This window comes from Sarcophilus harrisii, chromosome 1, assembly GCF_902635505.1.
Source record: "Sarcophilus harrisii chromosome 1, mSarHar1.11, whole genome shotgun sequence".
NCBI classification, from domain to species: domain Eukaryota; kingdom Metazoa; phylum Chordata; class Mammalia; order Dasyuromorphia; family Dasyuridae; genus Sarcophilus; species Sarcophilus harrisii.
Window position 1 is genome coordinate 493,701,647 of NC_045426.1, and position 20,580 is coordinate 493,722,226.

The following is a 20,580-nucleotide window of genomic DNA, read 5'->3' on the forward strand; positions in this document are numbered from 1 at the left end:
TTCTCTTAAAGTTTACTTAGCAGATTTAAGAATCTCAGGGAGTCAGTATGATTTTTTTTTAGATCGTTTCTTTCTAAAATCAATAGCATTGATCTAAGGTATAGCCATAACTTAAATTCATTTTTTGAAGACATAGCTATATGAGGTATTATGCTGGCACTGCAATCTAAAGAGAAATAATATATAATATAGTAAGGGGATAAGACACAATAAGCTTCTAATACAGAGAGGGATAAGTACACAAATTACTGTGATATAATGTAAAATATGGCAACGGCCACATGAAGGTATATTTGTATATCTTTATACAAGGAGGAAGCAAACAAGAACAAATCCTACCTCTTGTTCTGTTCTCTGTTTACTCTGTACCACATGACATTCATACTAAGTCACCAAAGTTTTTTGAAGAGGGAATATATAATATGCCATAAGTTTCTACAGCTAAATATTCCCATGTGTCATGAATTTGAGGCTTATCAATGCCTTCCTCAGAACATAATATAGCACCCTTGTGGGCAGAGTACAGCAGGATCATCATCTCCTTAGATGCTTCTGGACAGCATCCCTTTATGTGTCTAAGACTACACTAATTTTTCTGGTTGATCTATCATCTTGATGACTTATGGAATTTATAATCCACAAAAATTATTAGACCTTTTACCAGATAAATTCTGGTGTAGACCATAACCTCCCCTCTATTTTCTAGTTGCAAAGATGATTTTTAACCTCAGACTACTTCTTTTAAATTTAATCGTATTAGATTCATTCAAACTTGTCTAAATCTTTTTTTGAATCCTCCCTCTGAGGTCCCAAGTACTGCTATCCCTTTTAGCTTTGTGTCATCAATGAATCTATGAAATGTAATCGTGCCATTGATGTTTATATTCAAGTCACTGATAAATGTCAGCTTTGAAACCTGCCTTAAAAGTCTGCATTTGGCCTTGGGCTAGTTACCATTTATCATTAATGATCTTTAGATCTAGCACTGAAACAATCTCAAATTGACTTGTCTTGCTCTCCTTTTTTTCATATTTTCCAGAAGAATTGTAAATCTAGGTAAACAACATCTATACTGTTTTCATCTGTTATTCTAAATAACGTCATCAAAAGTTAGTCTGACCACCTGTTCTTAATGAAACTATGCTGACTCTCTCTGATTATGTTTTCCTTTTCTAAATGTTCAATTAACATCCCTCTAATAATAACTCTAGAACTTTTCTAGGAACCAAAATTGAGCTCATTGGCTTACTGGATGTGGACCCCATTCTTTTTCCCTTTTTCCCTCGTCCAAACTTGTAGTACCTCTCTAATTCTCCATGACCTTGCAAAGGCCAGTGAGAAGGGTTCTTCAATCACACCTGCCAGTTCTTGTAGTGCCCTAGGTTATGGTTCATCTGAATCAGGCTCCTAGATGCTCTCTTGTTTATCTCGTTATTTACCTCCTCTTTATTGAGGTATCATTTCTCATTGGAATTGAATAGATATAATAAAAATGAGCAAAGTCAGTTTTTCTTGGCAGACGAAAAAAGGATACAAAAAATTTTAGCCTTTTTTCTGTCATCACCATTATAATTCTTTCCAATTTAAGTGGCTTTCTTTCTTTTCTTCTCTTCCCCAATATAGCTAAACCTAGTCTCATTAATCTAAACTCATCCTGGTCCTTATTATCTCCAGCACTAGTCTTATCATGCTATGTTTGGAAGTCATCTTCCATTTGCCATTACTTTAAATAGGACTTACTAAAGGTGTGTGAAGCAGATTAATGATCATGGCCAGTTCTTAGAGTGATCAATCTGAGAATGGTGGCTAGGGTGGACTGGAAGTCAGATCAGTTAGGTTATTTCAGCACCAAAACTGAAGTAGAAGCCATAGAGGAGACAGCAAATTACATTATCTTTTGTCACAATCCTTCTCTAGTTCAATAATAAAACATTACTTTTTATGTCCTGAAGCAGTTAGGAGAGAACACAGTGGATAAAACAACAGGGCCTGGAGTCAGGAAGACTTGAGTTTAAATGTGGCCTCAGGCATTTAATAGCTTTGTGACCCTGGGCAAGTGATAGCCCAATTTGCTTCAGGCTCCTCATCTGTAAAATGAGCTAGAGAAGGAAATCACAAACTACTTCAGTATCTTTGTTAAGAAAACCCCAAATAAAATCATGGAGAATTGAACACAACTGAAAAATGACAGAAAAACAATTTACATTCTGGGTTTGGACAAAATGTTACTGACAAAGATCAGTATTTCTTATAAGGAAGCCTCCTTTTTAAGAGGAAATAGTGAAATGGAAAGAATGATGATCTCTAAATCAGAACAAACTTGGTTTTAAATCCTGCCTCTGGTGTATCTTTGTGTGGCCATGGACAAATTGCCCAGTATTTCTGAGCCTTAATTTTCTCATCTATAAAATGAGAGTAATCCTACTCCTACATAAGCTGAGCCTTACATAAACTCTCAGGTAAGATAAAGTAGAAGAAACACTTTGGAAACTGTAAAGAAGGAATTAGTCTTTTTAACTGATCTTGGTGAGAAGAGAAGAGAGATGGCAGGGAAGAAAATAACTTGCAAAGTACTAAAGCAGACCTACCTTTAAGGAACTTAAATTTCTTAAGGAAATCAGCACCTACGAAAGAGTCACAGAGGTACAAAAGGAGTCCACTGAAAAATACCCCTTCACAGTTGACATTGATGGAATGTGGTCTGGAGCTCACATAGCATATGGCCACCTGAAACATCAAACAGAAAGAGAAATATTTTACTTTCCAAAAATCATTTACGATATATGTGTGTGTATGTGTATATATGGATATACATATGAGTGTATACCTATGTGTACGTGTGTGTATACATGCCATTTGGGCTCATGTGGCTTAGGGCAGTACTACCTGCAGGAAATTTCTGGGGTAGAGAATATCAAGTCAGAAAGACTTGAATGGAGGAATTCAAAGGAACATAAGACATTTTAAGCTTTGTGTAATACAAAGTGACCCAAACTCCAAGTCTGTTTTAAGCTATTAAAATTTAAATAGGTTAAAAACCACACTGGGGCTTTGGGGACACCTTATTTAATCAGTGTGAGGAAAATAGAGGATTTACGAAGGAAAAAAACTAAAATCACTAAAAGCAAAGGCTTAAAACAACATTTCCTTCTGTAACATCCTTTCTCTCACCTCCCCTCAAAAAGATTAATTCCTGAGAAACTATCAAATGAAATGTCTTGTTACAATCTGAAACCTATATCAAATTAAATTTAAACAACACTGAATTAGATAAGGAGACTTTTTATGTAGACAGAAAGAAATGTGAGCTAAAATATTACGAGTGCTCTGGTCCTTTGAGACTGGAATGTCAAACTTTAAAAATTCTAGAAAAGGGACATCAGAGAAGCTCACGAGTTAGAGGAAGGCTGAGAAGCATCGGAGGTAATGAGGCACAGTGCAGGGCTCCTGGTGCAGGCTTCCCATGTTGGCAGACACTTTTGCCCCTCTAGCAGTTAAGAAGTAAAACACTTAAAGAACTGAAATCCAGAACCCCCAGTTCTGGTCCTGGCTCTGTCCTCACTTAGTGCAAGTCTGGCCTAGTTCTCCAGCCTCTCTGGCTTTACCTTTTCAACAGATCTGTACCATGAAGGGTTTGGATTAGACAGATGCTCTCTAAGCCTCCATCCAGCTCCACCATTCTATGATTTACACTCATAGTATGGCTTGTTCTCAAAATTGGATGAGAGTGCCAGAGGGGAGAGTCCACATAGGGCTAAATCACCTCCTTAATACTTGAGGGCTGCTGCTGAGACCAAGCAAAGCATGAAAGGTTCCCCTTGCACCCCTGTGAAGGCCTTTAGAGAGGCAGGAAAGTGGGACACAGCAAGAGAGATGGCAGAAAGAAAACTGAAAAGGAGGAAAAAGAGAAGAGAAATTAGTGTAGGGGTGGGTGGGTGCCACAATGGCAGTCTCAGGTGCATCTTGGTAGCTTCCCAGAACCACGAGTAGACATCCAGGAGAATTCTAAGATTCCAGAGATCTTTACATCCACTTCATTCCACATAATTTGAACTTTGAGGAAAGATACGTGGCCACCTCACAGCCATGAAATAGAAGAAAAAAGAAGGAAAGGAGGAAAACAAAGGGAGGGAGAAAGGAAGGGAGGAAAAGAAAGGAAGGAAGGAGTGTTTTTGGTTTTTTTTTTGTTTTTTACCTCAGGTCCAATGTTCAGATAGCAATCGATGGCCAAGATGGGGCTCCTGAAATTGTGGATGGCTTTTGGAAAGAGTTTGTATGTGGCATGTTGAAGGAACTTCTCAAGAAGAAACTGGGCTGGAGCTGCTAGGAGAGTGTGTTCACTGTCTGGAGCGCAGACATACTGAAGAGGCAAGATGGGTGCTATGCTTTCCGATAGCTGTAATCAGATGCAAAAGAAATATTTAAAATACACTGGATGTCCCTTCAGTACAAGGGAGAAGATCACCCCTTGCGACCACCTCCCCCAAAACAAACTGTAGCATAGTCTTATCGTCCAGGATAACTCTGTGCTCTTGGGTTTAGGAAGGAATGGTAAGGGGAGAAAGGTGGAGAGAATGCTTGGGCAGGAGGACATCAAACTTAAGTTGTGCCTATGGAACGATGGAGGTGCGCCCTTCTATCTCGTCTGTTCAAGTGTGACGGGTCCCAGAACAACAACACTCAGCTAACAGTGACAGAGTATTACAATGTTTACAAACTGTCCGACACCATCAGATAGTACAAATATTAACCTCCCTCCCATTTTACAGGTGAGACAAGGCTCAGAGAGGTTACTTTTCCATACTGTTACAAGAACAATAGCAAAGATTTGATCCCAGAGCTTGTGATTTGAAGAGCAGCTACCTTTCCACAACCCATTTCATTTCATGAAATTTCATGAAATTTCAAATTCATTTCATGAGGGAATTCTAAGTCTCAGAGCTGAAAGGTACCTCAGAGACCATTTAATCTCACCTGGGTTCAAGCAGGAATTCACTGCATACACTGCATCAACAAATGGCCAGCCTGCCTTAATTTGAAAGCCACCAAAAATGGAATATTCATCACCTTCTGACTCATGAGCAACTCTAATTGTTTGGAAGCTTTTTCCTTATATAGTTGTAGAGTCTAACTCTACAACTTCTATTCACCATTTCTAATCTTGCTTCTGGAGCCACTCCAAAAAAAATTTAATCTCTCTTCCATATACTCGAAGACAATTATCATTTCTTCTAAGTCAATGTGCACAGTGCCTGGTGCATATTAGGCACTTAATAAATGTTTATTGATTGATTGACTGATGAACACTTCATCAATATATCTGATAAAAATGTTGAAGAGAAAGATGGCCAAAGACAGCACTCCATACTCATTCCACAGGCATTTCTCTTTCTGATTAATTAATTACCACATTGCTCCTCAAACCAGTTCTGAATCCATCTAACAATACTTCTATTCTCCAGCTTTTTATCTCCCTATCTCATCCACCAATAAATATATCATGAGGCACTGCCAAAGACCTTGCTGAAATTCAAATTGCCATGTCTATAGGATTCTCTTAATTTGCCAGAGCCATCTCTTTGTCAGAAGCACATGAATGACATCAGTCTGACATGTTTCTGTTGAACACATGCTGATTCACAGCAGTCATAATAATCTATTTCTATTCTCCATCATCCCTTTAACAATTCATCCGAGAATTTTGCCACAAATCAGGCAATTCACTTTTTTTTTTTTTTTTTGCCTTTTTGAAAACTGGAATATTTGTTGATCCCCAGTCATGTGGTAGCTCTTCCTCCCATTCTCCATAATTTTTGAAAGATCACCAATGATGGTCCCTCAGTCAAATCCCCATGTTCCTTCAATACCCAAAGATACATAGAGATCCATTCATTTGAGACTACTGACCATCTCCTCATTTACCTTTGTTTTCAATTACCTGTTAAAACCACTTTTGATCTACATTTTACTCTGACTGAACACTGTCCTACTTTTTAGTAAAAAACACAGAAATAAAATGGAAGTTGGATATCTCTGCCTTCTCTCTCCTTCATATTTTATCACATTACTATTCAGGAAGGACAGGAATATAATGTCACATTGAAATCTTTTACCAATGTCGTTCTAGTCTCATTATGACAGTTTTCTGAAATTTAAGGACCCAGAGTAATAACTGAGAAGTAAATATCAGAAGGGAAGGACCTTTCGTTCACAAATATTTTGTATCCTAATAAAATTTACCATAGACGAGTCTGTGTACTGGAAACTGGAAATACCTCTCAATGTCTGCTTCATAATAGTAATGACATTTTTCTCTCTTGTTTCAATTTTTGAAAAAACAACTATTTAATATAAAAGATATTAAAGGGAAACTTTACTCTCAAGAAAAAAATTCTCTCTTCCAAACTTGAAAAACTTACACTGATTTTTGGTTTGACATTAAAGTCCTTTTGTCCTCCAACCTGGATATGTTTCTTCATGAGACTGAAGTTGTTAAATCGGCAAATAAGCAGGCCGCTGCTATTGGTTCTCAAGTTAAAATCAACATCTTCACAGAAGTACCTAAAAGTTAATTATAGCAATACAGAGCTGGGATTCAGTAATTTATTCTGTCTCCAAAAAACCTCATTTAAGATTATTACAAAAAAGAGAAAGAGATAGAAAGTATTAGAAGGCAGCCTGGAACAAAGATGACCTCCCTATGATCCAGATAAATCCAAACGTGATCTGTAATGGTGACCATGGATTGTTAACTGAACTAGGAAAAAGGAAATTTCTTCAGTCAATGGAATGGATAGAGATCTGATGGATGATCAATGGAAATATCTGTTGTACTGTTGTTGTTCAATCATGTCTGACTCCCATTGGGATTTTCTTGGCAGAGATGCAGGAGCAATTTGCCATTTTCTTCTCTACCTCATTTGACAGATGGGGAAACTGAGGCAAAGTGACTTCTCCAGGGTTATGTGGCTAGTTAAGTGTCTGAGAAGATGAACTGTCCTATCTGACATGCTCATATCAGGAAGATCTTTATTTTTCTTCCTCTTGTACTCCAATTCCTACCAATATCTAATTTATAAATCTGGCAACCTCTTCCCTTCTCCCTGAACTCGTTTTATGATAGAACTGTTTGTATCTGGATCGCATATCTGGTTGGAGCTTATCTTTGTATAAACTCTTCTAATTACCCTGTACAGGAAGGGAGGGAGAGATGAAGATGAGAAAGAGACAGACAAAGAGAGAGAGACAGACAGACAGAGAGAGAGAGAGAAAGAGAGAGAGAGAGAAAAGAATATGTGTGTGAGAGGGGAGGAAGGAAGGAGAAAGAGAGACAGAGACAGAGAGATGCAGAATGCACACTAGAATAAGAGACAAAACTTACATGAAGTAAGAGTAAATATACTTCTTTGGGTATCACTGGTACTAAAATCACCTTGATTAGAGAGGTATCATTCATTCAACATTCATTCAATCATTACACAAACTTAAATCATGCCTTTTATCTGGGGTGCACAAAGACCTACTTGCAGGCTAACAAGTCAACAGTACAGTGAAGACCCTCAGACCTCAGGCCGGGAGCTGAATCTGTGGGGGGTTCCTTACCTGTTGAGATCATATTGCACATTCTGAGTCAAGTCTATGTTGAGCAGTACGAAATCATGCACGTGGCACCGGGAGAAGGGCGTCCTGAGGCTTTTAGAACTCAGCTTGCTGTTCCACTTCTGTATCCCCAGGGTGGCATAGTGTACAATCTTTGGGGTGGCTTCCATGTGCTGCAGGACAGTCTTTAAGGACACATTCTTACTGGTAATTCCTAAATCCACAGACTGGCTGCTAGATTTAAAATGAAACAAGTGTGAGAGGGAGCCTGCAAGGGCATCCAAGAATGAGTAAACCTACTGTCTCCAAAAGCAGCACAGCAGAGATTCTGGAGTTTTCCTCTTGGGTGAGATTGAGGATTCCTGTTTTGACTGAGCTTTCTCCCAAAGAGAAAGCTCCTTCATTATGTTTGTCTGGTTTACATTCTCCTACATAGCTTCTCTAATTTCTGTTTTGCTATAATTTAAATAAATGGGTTTCTTTGCTATTTGCTACATGGGTTCATTGTGGAATTAGTACTAAGTTAAGAAAAGGGTTACATATGGTCTTTTCTCCCTTTCAGTGTAAGCTTCTCTCCTTGAAAGAAGAGATTTCATTCTCTGTATCTCCAGGGATGATTTCATTCCTTTTTATGTCTAATTCTAACATTGAACTCAGGACCCAGCACCCAGCAAGAGCTTGATAAATGTTTGTTGTTGCTTGATTTTCCCGTCTCACTATAATCACCGTGTCCGTAACCAGCATCGTACCTGGACTGTTCCTGAACATTGTGAATGTTCCACAGGACGCAGGAGTCATCCATGACCACTATGAAAGGCCAGACACATTGGCGTTTGACTCCCAGTTCCTCCAGGCGGTTTCTCTCCAGTTCCAGGTTGTGGTAGGAGAGCTCTTTAATGAGGAACCTTGCAGCGCCTGAAAAGCAACATAAATACTGTTTGCACAGAGCAATTCAGACCTGAATATCCTCCAAAGGATAAACCCTCAAGCCCCAAACCTAACTCCCTGATATTCATCTGGAAATTCAGGAGTCAACAAAGGTCTCTGGGGACTCCATATCCCCCTAATACAAGACATTCTGAATAGAAGACCTATTTTTTTTTTTTATCCAAATGCCAATAGCTCAAAATAGCTGTAAACAAGGCTTTCCATAATCCAAGAAGCAACTCCCAAGTGCTGACGAGATAACTGGATTCAGTACTTTGATTACTATTTCCCCAGCTCAGGTTTCATTCACTTATACATTAATTCATTTGTGCATTTATTCATTTATCAAAAACTATTAAGTTTCTATAATAGGCAGAGTCTTGAAGAAACAGTCTCTGAAAAGGGTCCAGGACACTGGAATCCTGGTAATGGCAAGAGAGACTTGGGTTTGAATATTACCTTAGATATTTACTAGCTGTGTGACTATGGTCAAGTCACTCAGGCCCTGGAGCCTTAATTTTCCTCATCTGTAAAATGAGTAATGCCCATAGTACCTCAATCAGTGGATTGTTAGGAGGATTAAGTGAGATAATGAATGTGCTATTGTTAGTATTCTTCAAGAAAATTCTCTTGTTTATCTTGAAGGCTAAAAGTCAGTTCTACCCTTCTAAGTGGGCCTCCCTAGACTGTATTTTGTATTGTTTTTTACCCTTGGGAGTTTTCACGTTTATCCTTCTCTTTACTATCATTTAACTAAATGGATGCAACATATTCTCCTCTGTTTTGTACCTTATGGTTTAAGGAAGAAGGCTCCTTGAATAAGAAGCTGAATTTGGTGGTAAAAGGGATCACCTAGACTATCCCAGTCATTTTCAGAGAGAAGGGAGAATACACGAGAAAGAAAGAAAAGGGGAAGGAGAGAGAGAGAGAGAGAGAATATAAGAGGGAATAAGAAAGAAAATAATGTGAAGCCGTAAGGAAGAAAATAATGTGAAGAGGTCAGGAAAACTGTTCAGATTTTTAAAGTAAAACCCATCACTAAAGGAACCAAAGGAACTAGGATTAGCATGCTCTCCAAACAAAAGCAGTAGAATGATTAGAACCCCCCAAAAAGATGCATATAAATTTGCTATTTATTTCTAGCTACAGGATAGAGAAACTTTTTTTTTCTATCAAAAGTCACTGAAAAAAACTCGAAGAACTGATTGCAAGTTAAAAAAAATGCAAATAATTTAATTTTATTGGCTTTATAATGAGCTAATTATTTTTGAGAGCAAAATATACAAAAGGTTCAAATCCTCAAATTTAGAATCAAGAGCAGGGAATATAAACTATTACTTAAGACATATAGCTAATCTTTGAAAATGTGTCAGAAGGCAAGGGGAAAGGAAGAAAGAATAGGGGAGAAAAAAGACAGATTAGACAGAGGAGGGAGGGAAAAATGATTATAAGAACAAAGAATGCAAAAAGAGAAATATATAGATGATGAGAACTATTATTCTAAAGTTTTATTTCAGGTAAAGAGTACTCTGGTGGGACTGTGACACAGTCATTTGGGCAACGAGCCAAGTGAATTACTAGCTGTCATCACTTCCCCTTGAAAGGTCAATCTACTGATTAACCACTATTGAGCAGCTTATCTTTAAACCCTGGAAAGCTTCATTCTGAACTGAAGAGCCACAGCCCAGTGCCCAGAGCAACTGGGCCATGCTCTGGATGGCAGACTTGACCGGTGGTTTCCCTGACATCCCCCCTCTATTCCCTTAATAGCTCCCTCGAAGGAGCACAAAACACCTTTATTGGTCAATCAGACGAATGTTATCAGCACCAGTAATATTCTCAAGTTGGTATCCATAAAACTAGATGATGCAGACAGAATTGGGCCTCCTGGAGCCTTTTTAGATGGAACTGGCTCACTGGATATTTCCCAGCTCAAAACTGTACCTCTCATGGAATGAGAATATGGGGAGAAGAGGTCCATCTTATTGTTAACTTAATAAACTATGGGATCACTCCGTGACATTCCCTATATACAGTCAAATGACTTCCTCAAAAACTGGTCCTTGGAACTACAAACCTTTTAAGAAAATATGGGGCTAAATAGAGTCAGGGAAAAAGTTAAACTAAAAAAAAATTATTTTTTAGAGAAAATACTAGTCAACTTTAGAAATGTGACAAAGACCATTTTTTTTAGGAGGAACTTGGTATTTTTTAACTCTAAAAAACTGCTACTTCTTGGGTCTCAGGCCATGAGGATGAAGCAAAAGATGTGTAAGTGCTTACCGACACCGGCGTTGTTGAACATGCCAGGAAGCACCAGCATGATGTGGTTGGGCCAGTACTTGCGGTACAGCGGCATCTCATACTCTTTGACTACTAGGAGGTGCAGGTGGTTGATGCCTTCCATTGCATGGTAAAGGTTTAGCAGGCCTTGTTCGTGTCGCCCACTGGAAGGAGTGAAGATTGGGCTCTTGACCGCATTCAAGTTCTGCTGAAAGAACAAAGCATTAGCTGCCGCAGTTCTACCCCCGTCCCCCCCTCCCTCCCTCAGGCCCAGCGCTCGCCCACCTTGTCGGACACCAAAGGCAGCCGCATACTCTCCAGGTGTTTGCCCTGCTTGCTGAAGACGAAATGGCTTTCTTTGGATTTGGGGATGATGAAGTGGAGCTGAACCTCTTCTCCCAACATGGAGGAAGAGAACGTGAACGCGTGAAGGGTGGAATCGGACATCTGCATTGGCAAGGGAAAAGGAATATAAACCTCTCAACTTGTTTTCTAATAAAGAAACAGGGTCGGCACTAAAAATAACTAACAAGAATTTGAAATCATCCCAAACCCACGTTTGTAAACCAAAAGACCCACAGGGGACAAGCATTTCCTTTCTTGAGAGCTGTTGTTAATTTTTGGTGCATCTTCTCCACAGCTTTAATAGACCAGATACTGCTTAATTGAATTCTGCATCCATTTCCTTTGAGCTATAATTACTTTCATGCAAAATACCGAATTGCCTATAAGTAGCTTGTCTTGTTCTAAATGATGCACAAGCAGTAGGGAGAAAAATGTTTTTTTTTTTTTTCCTTAAGATTACATCATAAGATTACAGAGTCGGTGGAAGGAGCCTTAAAGAGCAGGAAGAACCTGAGTTAAATCTAGCTCCAGACACTTACTTATTAGCTGTGTGACCTTGGAAAAATCATTAACTCTATTTGCCTCAGTTTCCTCATTTTTAAAATGACCTGAATGAGGAAATGGCAGACCATGGCAGTATCTTTGCCAGGAAAACCCCAAATGGGGTCATGAAGAGTAGGACATAAGAGAACAATAAAAAGCTGTGGATTTAGTCAGGTATACATGACACACTCCAAGACAAATAAAAGTCCAATAACTTTTAAAAAATTTTCTAAAAGGTACATTTTATTCTCTTCACCTACCTCATTTTTCTCATCTGTAAAATGGAGATAGTAATATCATCTACCTCCCAGAATGGTTGTGAGGATTAAATAAGTTAACATATACATATTTCATAAAATGTCACATAAACATATATATGCTAACTACTATTATTATTATTGACGAGTAAAAGTAAACCAGATTTTACCAATGCATTTATATTTTTTTAATCAACAGTCTTAACTTAGCTTTAGCTAACATTGAAAAACTATGAAGAAACAATGGTCACCATGAACCAGGATATCTGCCTTCTGCTTAATTTTTTCCTGGGGTGATAGACCTAGTCTTTGTAGCTAAAGATCTTTAAGGGAGAAAAGCTATTCTGACCCATTAACAGAATAATTTTTCTCCAGGTAGGGTGGGGAGGGGCAAATGCTTTATTAATTCCCCAAAGATGTGGGTGGCTTCTTCTGCTGCTCAAATATGCCATAAGAAGGTGCTATGATGAAAAATGGATTCATGTCTCCCTGCCTATTTGATTCAAACTGCATACAGCAACAAATAATTCTATTTTCCACGTTTTCTCATCAATTGCATTCCAAGCCAGGAATTCCATGCTGGCCCAGAGCAACTTAGCAGCCAAAAGGGAAACATAACTTGAAGTCAATAGTCTTATTTTGATTAATGAAGGATAAATTTTATTTTTTATTTTTCTTTTCTTTTTTATAATAATAGTTTTTATTTTTCAAAATACATGAAAAGACAGTTTTCAACATTTACCCTTGTAAAATCTTGTGATCCAATTTTTTCCCCTCTCTCTCCACCTTTCCCTTCCCCTAGATAGCAAGCAATCCAATAAAGATTAAACACTTTTAATTTGAAGGATAAATTTTTAAAAATACAACCTTCCTACTTACCTATATTTATATAATTTAATTATTTAAGAATAGTCTTTCTAGTCTAAAACCAAGTTGGACATGAAGGACTTTTGCAACCTCTAGGTAGAATGTAGATCTAATAATAATCTATTCTCTTCTCTGTCTAATAACTAATAAAAAAATTATAGGTCAACTAATAGAAAAACAATCAAACCCAAACTTTGTCAGATTATTGAATCACACATTTTGACCACTAGCCAATGTGTTTTTGACATAATCAAATATAAGTTTCTACCAAGAGTATGCTGGGGAAATCCTATAGAAAATCATAAACAGGAACATTTTCTATCTTTCCTTTCCTCGATTCATATCCTCCTTGAGATTCCCTGTTTAGCCCAGCTTACACTCCTATGCCTTTTTGTAGTAGCAGGGATAGGTAAATGTTACCTGGGATGCGGGGCTGATGTCCATGTACTGGTGACACTGTTCACAGTGATGGAACGTGTTGTAAGCAGCATACTTGGTCAGCATCATGGAGACAGTGTCTCGTTTCCGGGACTCCTCAAATTTGGCTTCTTTTTTAGCTTCTGTACACAAAGAAGGGGGAAAACCCAACCCAACCCAGGATTCATTCCTCAATACTTGAGGAGAAGAACCCACTCCTGAGTCCTAAGTAGCTGGAATAGAAGGGGGTCTCTCCCACTATTAGGGATTTGAGTTATAGCTTTAGAAAATCAAAGCTTGTAACTTATGTATGATTGAGAAAGAGATAAAATGGGAAGAAAGGAAGGAAGGGGGGAAGGAAAATAAGCTAATAAAGGGAGTGAGAGTTCATATAATTCATATAAATATGTACACCCACCCACACACAGACACACATACACAGAGTCTCCACAGGCGGCATGACATTCAGCACTGGAGAGTATGACTCAATTTGCACTAACCTTGCTTGATTCCAGCCAACTTTTCAGTGAACACTGGACTCATCAGATTGTACTTGGGATCATGTACACTGACATCAAAGGGCATTTTGCCAAAGTTCTCAATGTCGGGCCAGGGATCCCTCTCCGACAGACTGATCTCACTGTTCTCACTGTGACCTAAAGTAGAGATCAGACAGAGGTGTCAACTTCATGCAAGCCAGAAAGAAAGGAAAAAATCATAAAAGGCAAAGAAAGACCGAAGAGGTAAGAAAGAGACATTTCAGAAAAATGGGGGATCTTCTGTCACAGAGGTAGGAGATAATCAGAATAATTATTATCAGAACTGTGCACTGAAAATGCAGCTTCATTATGTAGCTTTGGGGCCTTTGTTTCTTGATTCAAAAACCAGAAATCTATGGAACCAGGTTCTAAGTCCAGACCCATCACCATACAACTGCAGTAGGCATAATACATTTGGCAATCAGCAGCTAACTGTGCAGGAACTGCCTGAACTTTCCCAATGTCCTGGCTTTTTAATACCAAATATTATCTCATCCCCCCAGACATTCTAAGCCTTCAGCTTAACCAGGTTAGAAATGCACATGTGACCTGTGGAAGGGGAAGGTCTTTATGACCAAAGCAGAACTAGAGATCATTACTGATCACAAAATAGAAAATTTCGATTATACCAAACTGAAAAGTTTTTGTACAAACAAAACTAATGCAGACAAGATTAGAAGGGAAGCAATAAACTGGGAAAATATTTTTACAGTCAAAGGTTCTGATAAAGGCCTCATTTCCAAAATATATAGAGAATTAACTAATTTATAAAAAATCAAGCCATTCTCCAATTGAAAAATGGTCAAAGGATATGAACAGACAATTCTCAGATGAAGAAATTGAAACTATTTCTAGTCATATGAAAAGATGCTCCAAGTCATTATTAATCAGAGAAATGCAAATTAAGACAACTCTAAGATACCACTACACACCTGTCAGATTGGCTAAGATGACAGGAAAAAATAATGATGATTGTTGGAGGGGATGCGGGAAAACTGGGACATTGATGCATTGTTGGTGGAGTTGTGAACGAATCCAACCATTTTGGAGAGTAGTTTGGAACTATGCTCAAAAAGTTATCAAACTGTGCATACCCTTTGATCCAGCAGTGTTACTACTGGGATTATATCCCAAAGAGATTATAAAGAAGGGAAAGGGACCTGTATGTGCACGAATGTTTGTGGCAGCCCTTTTTGTAGTGGCTAGAAACTGGAAACTGAATGGATGTCCATCAGTTGGAGAATGGCTGAATAAATTGTGGTATATGAAAATTATGGAATATTACTGTTCTGTAAGAAATGACCAACAGGATGATTTCAGAAAGGCCTGGAGAGACTTACACGAACTGATGCTGAGTGAAATGAGCAGGACCAGGAGATCATTATATACTTCAACAACAATACTAGATGATGACCAGTTCTGATGGATCAGGCCATCCTCAGCAACGAGATCAACCAAATCATTTCTAATGGAGCAGTAATGAACTGAACTAGCTATACCCAGAAAAAGAACTCTGGGAGATGACTAAAAACCATTACATTGAATTCCCAATCCCTATATTTATGCACACCTGCATTTTTGATTTCCTTCACAAGCTAATTGTACAATATTTCAGAGTCTGATTCTTTTTGTACAGCAAAATAATGTTTTGGTCATGTATACTTATTATGTATCTAAGTTATATTTTAATATATTTAACATCTACTGGTCATCCTGCCATTTAGGGGAGGGGGTGGGGGGGGTAAGAGGTGAAAAATTGGAACAAGAGGTTTGGCAATTGTTAATGCTGTAAAGTTACCCATGTATATATCCTGTAAATAAAAGGCTATTAAATAAAAAAAAATAAAAATAAAAATAAAAAAAAAGAAAAGAAATGCACATGTGTAGAATCTTTCAAATTTAATATCCTTTCAATTGTAAAATTCATGTGGGTCCTCAAATGTACATGTGTTCGTTCCCAAAATCTTTTCTTCAGAATGAAATGCTATAATCAGAATTCGAAGGTATGGAAAAGTAATTTATATTAACTTTTAGTGACAAAGAAAAAGAGTAAACATGTTCAAAAAAAAAAAAAAAACGTGATTATGGGAATTACCCTTTTATCCCATATAGTAACATTATTTATTTATCTATCCCTGAACACAGCTGCAGGACTATTTCAGTGTGTCTTTTCAAAAGTCCATTTACATCTATCTTAATATGGGGGGAAGTAATAAAATTAACATTTTTTTTTAAAATATAGATTTTTCATGGCAGCTAGGTGGCGCAGTGGATAGAGCATCAGCCCTGAAGTCAGGAGGACTTGTGTTCAAATTTGATCTCAGACACTTAATACTTCCTAGCTGTGGGACAAGTCACTTAACCCCAATTGCCTCAGGGAAAAAAAAATAGAAGTAGATTTTTCTCATCTGCCTTGTTCATAGCTCAATTGTCCTAAAAGTCATTTTTATGGATTAAATGCTAATGCTATGATACAGAAATCATCACTAAAATCCTATTTAGTCTAGTGTCACATTCTGCCAAGGAGGTGGTCTTAGGTTCTCAAAGGTTATTCCTGGAAGACAAAAGTTTAGTGAGATCAGACCATCAAGTGATATAAGTCAGTGATGGACTGTATAATCTGTTTAAGGACTAGCCTAATTGGGTGGTTTAATGGGTAGAATGTTAGGTCTGGAGTCAGAAAGACCCATCGTCATGCGTTCAAATCTAGACTCAGATGCTAGTTGTATTAACCCACTTAATCCAGTCTGCCTCAGTTTCCTTATCTGTAAAATGAACTAGAGAAGGAAATCACACACCAATCATTGCCCAAAAAAACCTCAAATGGAGTGATGAAAAGCAAGACACTGAAAAATGACTAAAGACATACACAAATCACATTAGTTAATCACTGGAAGACTATCCATCGTGATTTTTTCTTTGCTAGAGCAACTCATAAAATCCACAAACAAAGATATAAAGTGAAGGAGAAAGGGACTATGCATTTTTAATATAGTACTTATTCTGTGCTAGACACTAAGCTAAACACATCTTATAAGTATTATCTCCACCGGTCCTCTCAACAACACTGGGAGGTAGGTACTATTATCATCTCTCTAGTACAGCTGGAGAAACTGACGCAGGCAGCAGTACAGTAACTTGCTTCAAGATCTCACAGCTAATAAATGGTACTGGATTCAAACTCAAGTGATTCTGCCTCTGGGCCCAGTGCTCTCTCTAGCCACCTCGTGGCTCTAGCCCCTATGATCTATACAAGTAGAGGGAATACTCAGTGGTAAAATCATGGATTCCACAGAACCTTGCCCACAGTAGCACTTAATAAAGGTTGAGTGGAATGGCATGGAATCTTCTGAAGTAAGGAAATTCGATGGCTAAGGTTTCTTCAGGGGCATTGGGGATGTTTTATGAGTAATGAGATGCCTGGGATTAAGAGCATTTTAGGCCCTTATACTCTGGAAATAAATTTAATTCTAATTTAGCCCCAGGGCAGAGGCTTGAAGGATTAGTTTGTGTCTGGAATAGCCCTTAGAGGTCTGCTCCAGCCCCATTTAGGAGCATGCCAGGGACGTAGTCTGCAGAGTTCAGCTAGAGGTTTCAGCTCACTTTATCTTTTATATAACTGGAAAAAAAGAAAGTATTATAAGGGTAATGTTTCATCAATGTCTCAGGGCAATCAGAAAGTAACCTACCTAATCTCTGGTGGCTCATCTAATTCAGGCCTACCTTGGAGTGAACTCTCAGTCTGCATAAATTTTAAGAAATGTCCCTAAGGCAGCCTAGAACTAAAGGTCTGATCTATATTGAAGCAGAATTCATAGACCTTTGCTGTTGTGGACTGAGAGGGTGGGGGGAAGAGGGGGTAGGGGGTAAATGTTTAACAAATGATTTTTTGTAAAATTAATTTTTAAAAAAAGTATGTATTATACTTTAAAGTTTAATCTCTATTATAAAAAATTTCTCAATATTATCCCCAAAGCCTATCCATACGTGCATACCCTTTGATCCAGCAGTGTCTCTACTGGGCTTATATCCCAAAGAAATCTTAAAGGAGAGAAAGGGACCCACATGGGCAAAAATGTTTGTGGCAGCCCTGTTTGTAGTGGCCAGAAACTGGAAATTGAGTGGATGCCCATCAACTGGGGAATGGCTGAATAAGTTATGGTATGTGAATGTTATGAAATATTATTGTTGTATAAGAAATGACCAGCAGGATGATTTCAGAAAGTCCTGGAGGGACTTCTGTGAACTGATGCTGAGTGAAATGAGCAGAATCAAGAGAACAATGTACACGGCAACAAGATAATGTGATGATCAACTCCGATGGATGTGGCTCTTTTCAACAATGTGGTGATTCAGGCCAGTTCCAATAGACTTGTGATGGAGAGAGCCACCTGGATCCAGAAAAAGGATTATGGGGACTGAAGGTGGATCACAACATAGTATTTTCAACTTGTTTACATGCTTTTTAAAATTTAATTTAATTTTTTTTCTTTTTGACAAGATTTTTCTTGTGTAGTTTGACAAATGAGGAAATATGTTCAGAAGACATATTTAATCTAGGATTAGGTTAAATTAAACCTACTTGATTACTTGCTGTCTAGAGGAGACAGAAAAATTTGGAACACAAGGTTTTGTAAGGTTTTGAAAACTATCTTTGTATGTATCTTAAAAATAAAAATTATTAAAAATTTTACAAAAATTTCTCCATCACTTTTTCTAAATCTAGACAAGACAATAAATCAAACCTAGATTTGTAGCATTTGCCAACTTCTTATCAGTTCTCTTAAGCTAGTACTAGCTGGCTCTAGCCTGCTCCTGGTACTCTAGCATCTGATCTGTTTCTAGATGGAATTTGCTAGATTTCTTTCTTAAAGATCATGCCTTAAACCCAAATCACTCTGGCTTTCATTGATTGGTCAACAATAGATCTCAGGCCAAGCCCCACTTGGTCATTCTGGGCTCTGACTGGCTCAAAGTAAATGTAAATAATAATTATTTCTGTTTTGGCCAAAAACCCTGAGTATCTTCTCCTCCCAAATTGATTATATAACTGTATCTATATATTTTTGAGTAGATAATAGGGGCCATTTTCTGCCTCATTTTTCACCTAGTTTTACTGACTAATTGGAAATTGTTTGTCAAACTGAGATCTGTTAAAGACCTTAGCTTAAAAATCCCAGTCATCCCGATCTATATCTGGCCACTGGACCCAAATGGCTCTGGAAGGGAAAGAAAGGTAGGTGACCTTGCCCAGTCCTCCCTAACTTAAATCCAGTTTATTTGTATGTCATGGTATCACCTCCCTGAGGTCTTGATCCTCCTTGACAAGAAAGGACAAATAACAACAGGTATAAGCAAGTCAGGATATCATTTCCTCCCTAGCATCCATCTCATTGTTAGACTTGAGACCAAAGAGCAAGATGATTACACTCTGAAGAGTGAAAAGAGACCAAACTGGAAAAAAAATATGGGGAGATAAGGTCTTAACTTACTGAACTTTCTTCTTCTCACCCAAACAAGAAAGCCTCTCCTTGTCTACTTTACAGGGTTGAAAGCAAAGAACTTTATAAACCTTAAAGTGCTACATAAATTTGAGTTTTTATCATTACCAGTAACTAGAATCATTTGTTTGATTGACTACTGTCCTCACCAAACCCTGTTCCCTATATCTTACTAGAAATAAGGAAATGACTTTAAATTCTAATTTCTTTAGCCGTTTAATTGTCTTTTTAATAAAAATAGGGACAAAGCTCAAAAGAGACAGAGGCTGACTTAAGAATACATTCTGGCTCCTTAGACAACACAGTATGAGAATATGTACACATTAAATTTTATCCTATCCTACTATCTTCAATTCTTTAATCTTCTCAATACCATCTGCCTTGATGATATAATCTAGAAGGCCTTTCTATTTTCCCTGCAGGCAAAACCTTCTATATTTTTCTACGTTCTCCCATTTTTAGAATATAAAATTCTTTCAGAAGCAGGGCCTAGTTCACTTTTCTTTCTGGTGTTCAGCACAGTCCTCAGCACATAGTTAAGTGGTGAACAAATGCTTTTCCATTCATTTCCATTCATTCACTCAACAAATAAATTACTAGGCATCTATTAATTCACTCAACATGATGTCTGTGAGGGTAAAAAAGAAGGCTTCATTCAAAAGGCTTTTACAAATGAAATTCCAGAAGATGTCAGAAATATGGGACAATTTAATTTTCTCTGTAATTTATACTCTCCCTTCTTTCCCTCCTACATTTTACTTCACAAAAAGGCCTTTGAGAATGCTTGTGCTACACTTACTGATATTAATCTCTTCCTCATCATACACGTCGACCTCTAGTAACCTGATGAGCATGCGGAAGAGAATCCTGAGGAACTGCAGATAGGAGCCAGTTTTTCCCACCTGATGAAATCATTTTGAAGCAGAAGAAGGAAAACAGAATGGGAAGAAGAAAAAAAAAAAAACATTTCATTAATAATAAACTAATATTACCTTAGCAAAAAAAAAGGCATCAGTTACTTCTAACTCAGAAGGGATTATAATAAGAATGTTATTTCTTTTCTTTTTCTAAACACATAAAACACAACCTTTACTATAAAGAACAAAATCATATAAAATAAATATGCAATTCAATAAAATATTTTCATCATTTACCTATGGGTAAAATTGATGGGTTTTAGACTTATAAAATTTAGACTTGGAGGACATACTAGAGATCATCTAGGACAAACAACATTAGGTATCAAGGTGTTGTGGAAGACCTGAATTCAAATACAGCCCAAGATACCTATCAGCTGTGTGA

General features: G+C 37.7%; 1 protein-coding gene across 3 annotated transcripts in view; it reads right to left on the minus strand.

Moving 5' to 3' along the window:
- Positions 1-20,580, minus strand: part of GREB1L (GREB1 like retinoic acid receptor coactivator) — a 137,138-nt gene that overhangs the window by 4,128 nt on the left and 112,430 nt on the right. For 2 of the 3 annotated variants that reach the window (XM_031946546.1, XM_031946544.1), the window contains 10 exons: positions 20,078-20,180; positions 13,739-13,894; positions 13,242-13,381; positions 11,095-11,256; positions 10,810-11,014; positions 8,349-8,514; positions 7,603-7,833; positions 6,420-6,561; positions 4,196-4,396; positions 2,589-2,727 (listed from right to left, as the gene is read on the minus strand). In XM_031946546.1, coding sequence (XP_031802406.1) covers positions 2,589-2,727; positions 4,196-4,396; positions 6,420-6,561; positions 7,603-7,833; positions 8,349-8,514; positions 10,810-11,014; positions 11,095-11,256; positions 13,242-13,381; positions 13,739-13,894; positions 20,078-20,180 — 1,645 coding nt within the window. The remainder of the gene's footprint in view (positions 1-2,588; positions 2,728-4,195; positions 4,397-6,419; positions 6,562-7,602; positions 7,834-8,348; positions 8,515-10,809; positions 11,015-11,094; positions 11,257-13,241; positions 13,382-13,738; positions 13,895-20,077; positions 20,181-20,580) is intronic. The other variant, XM_031946545.1, reaches the window with a different exon arrangement.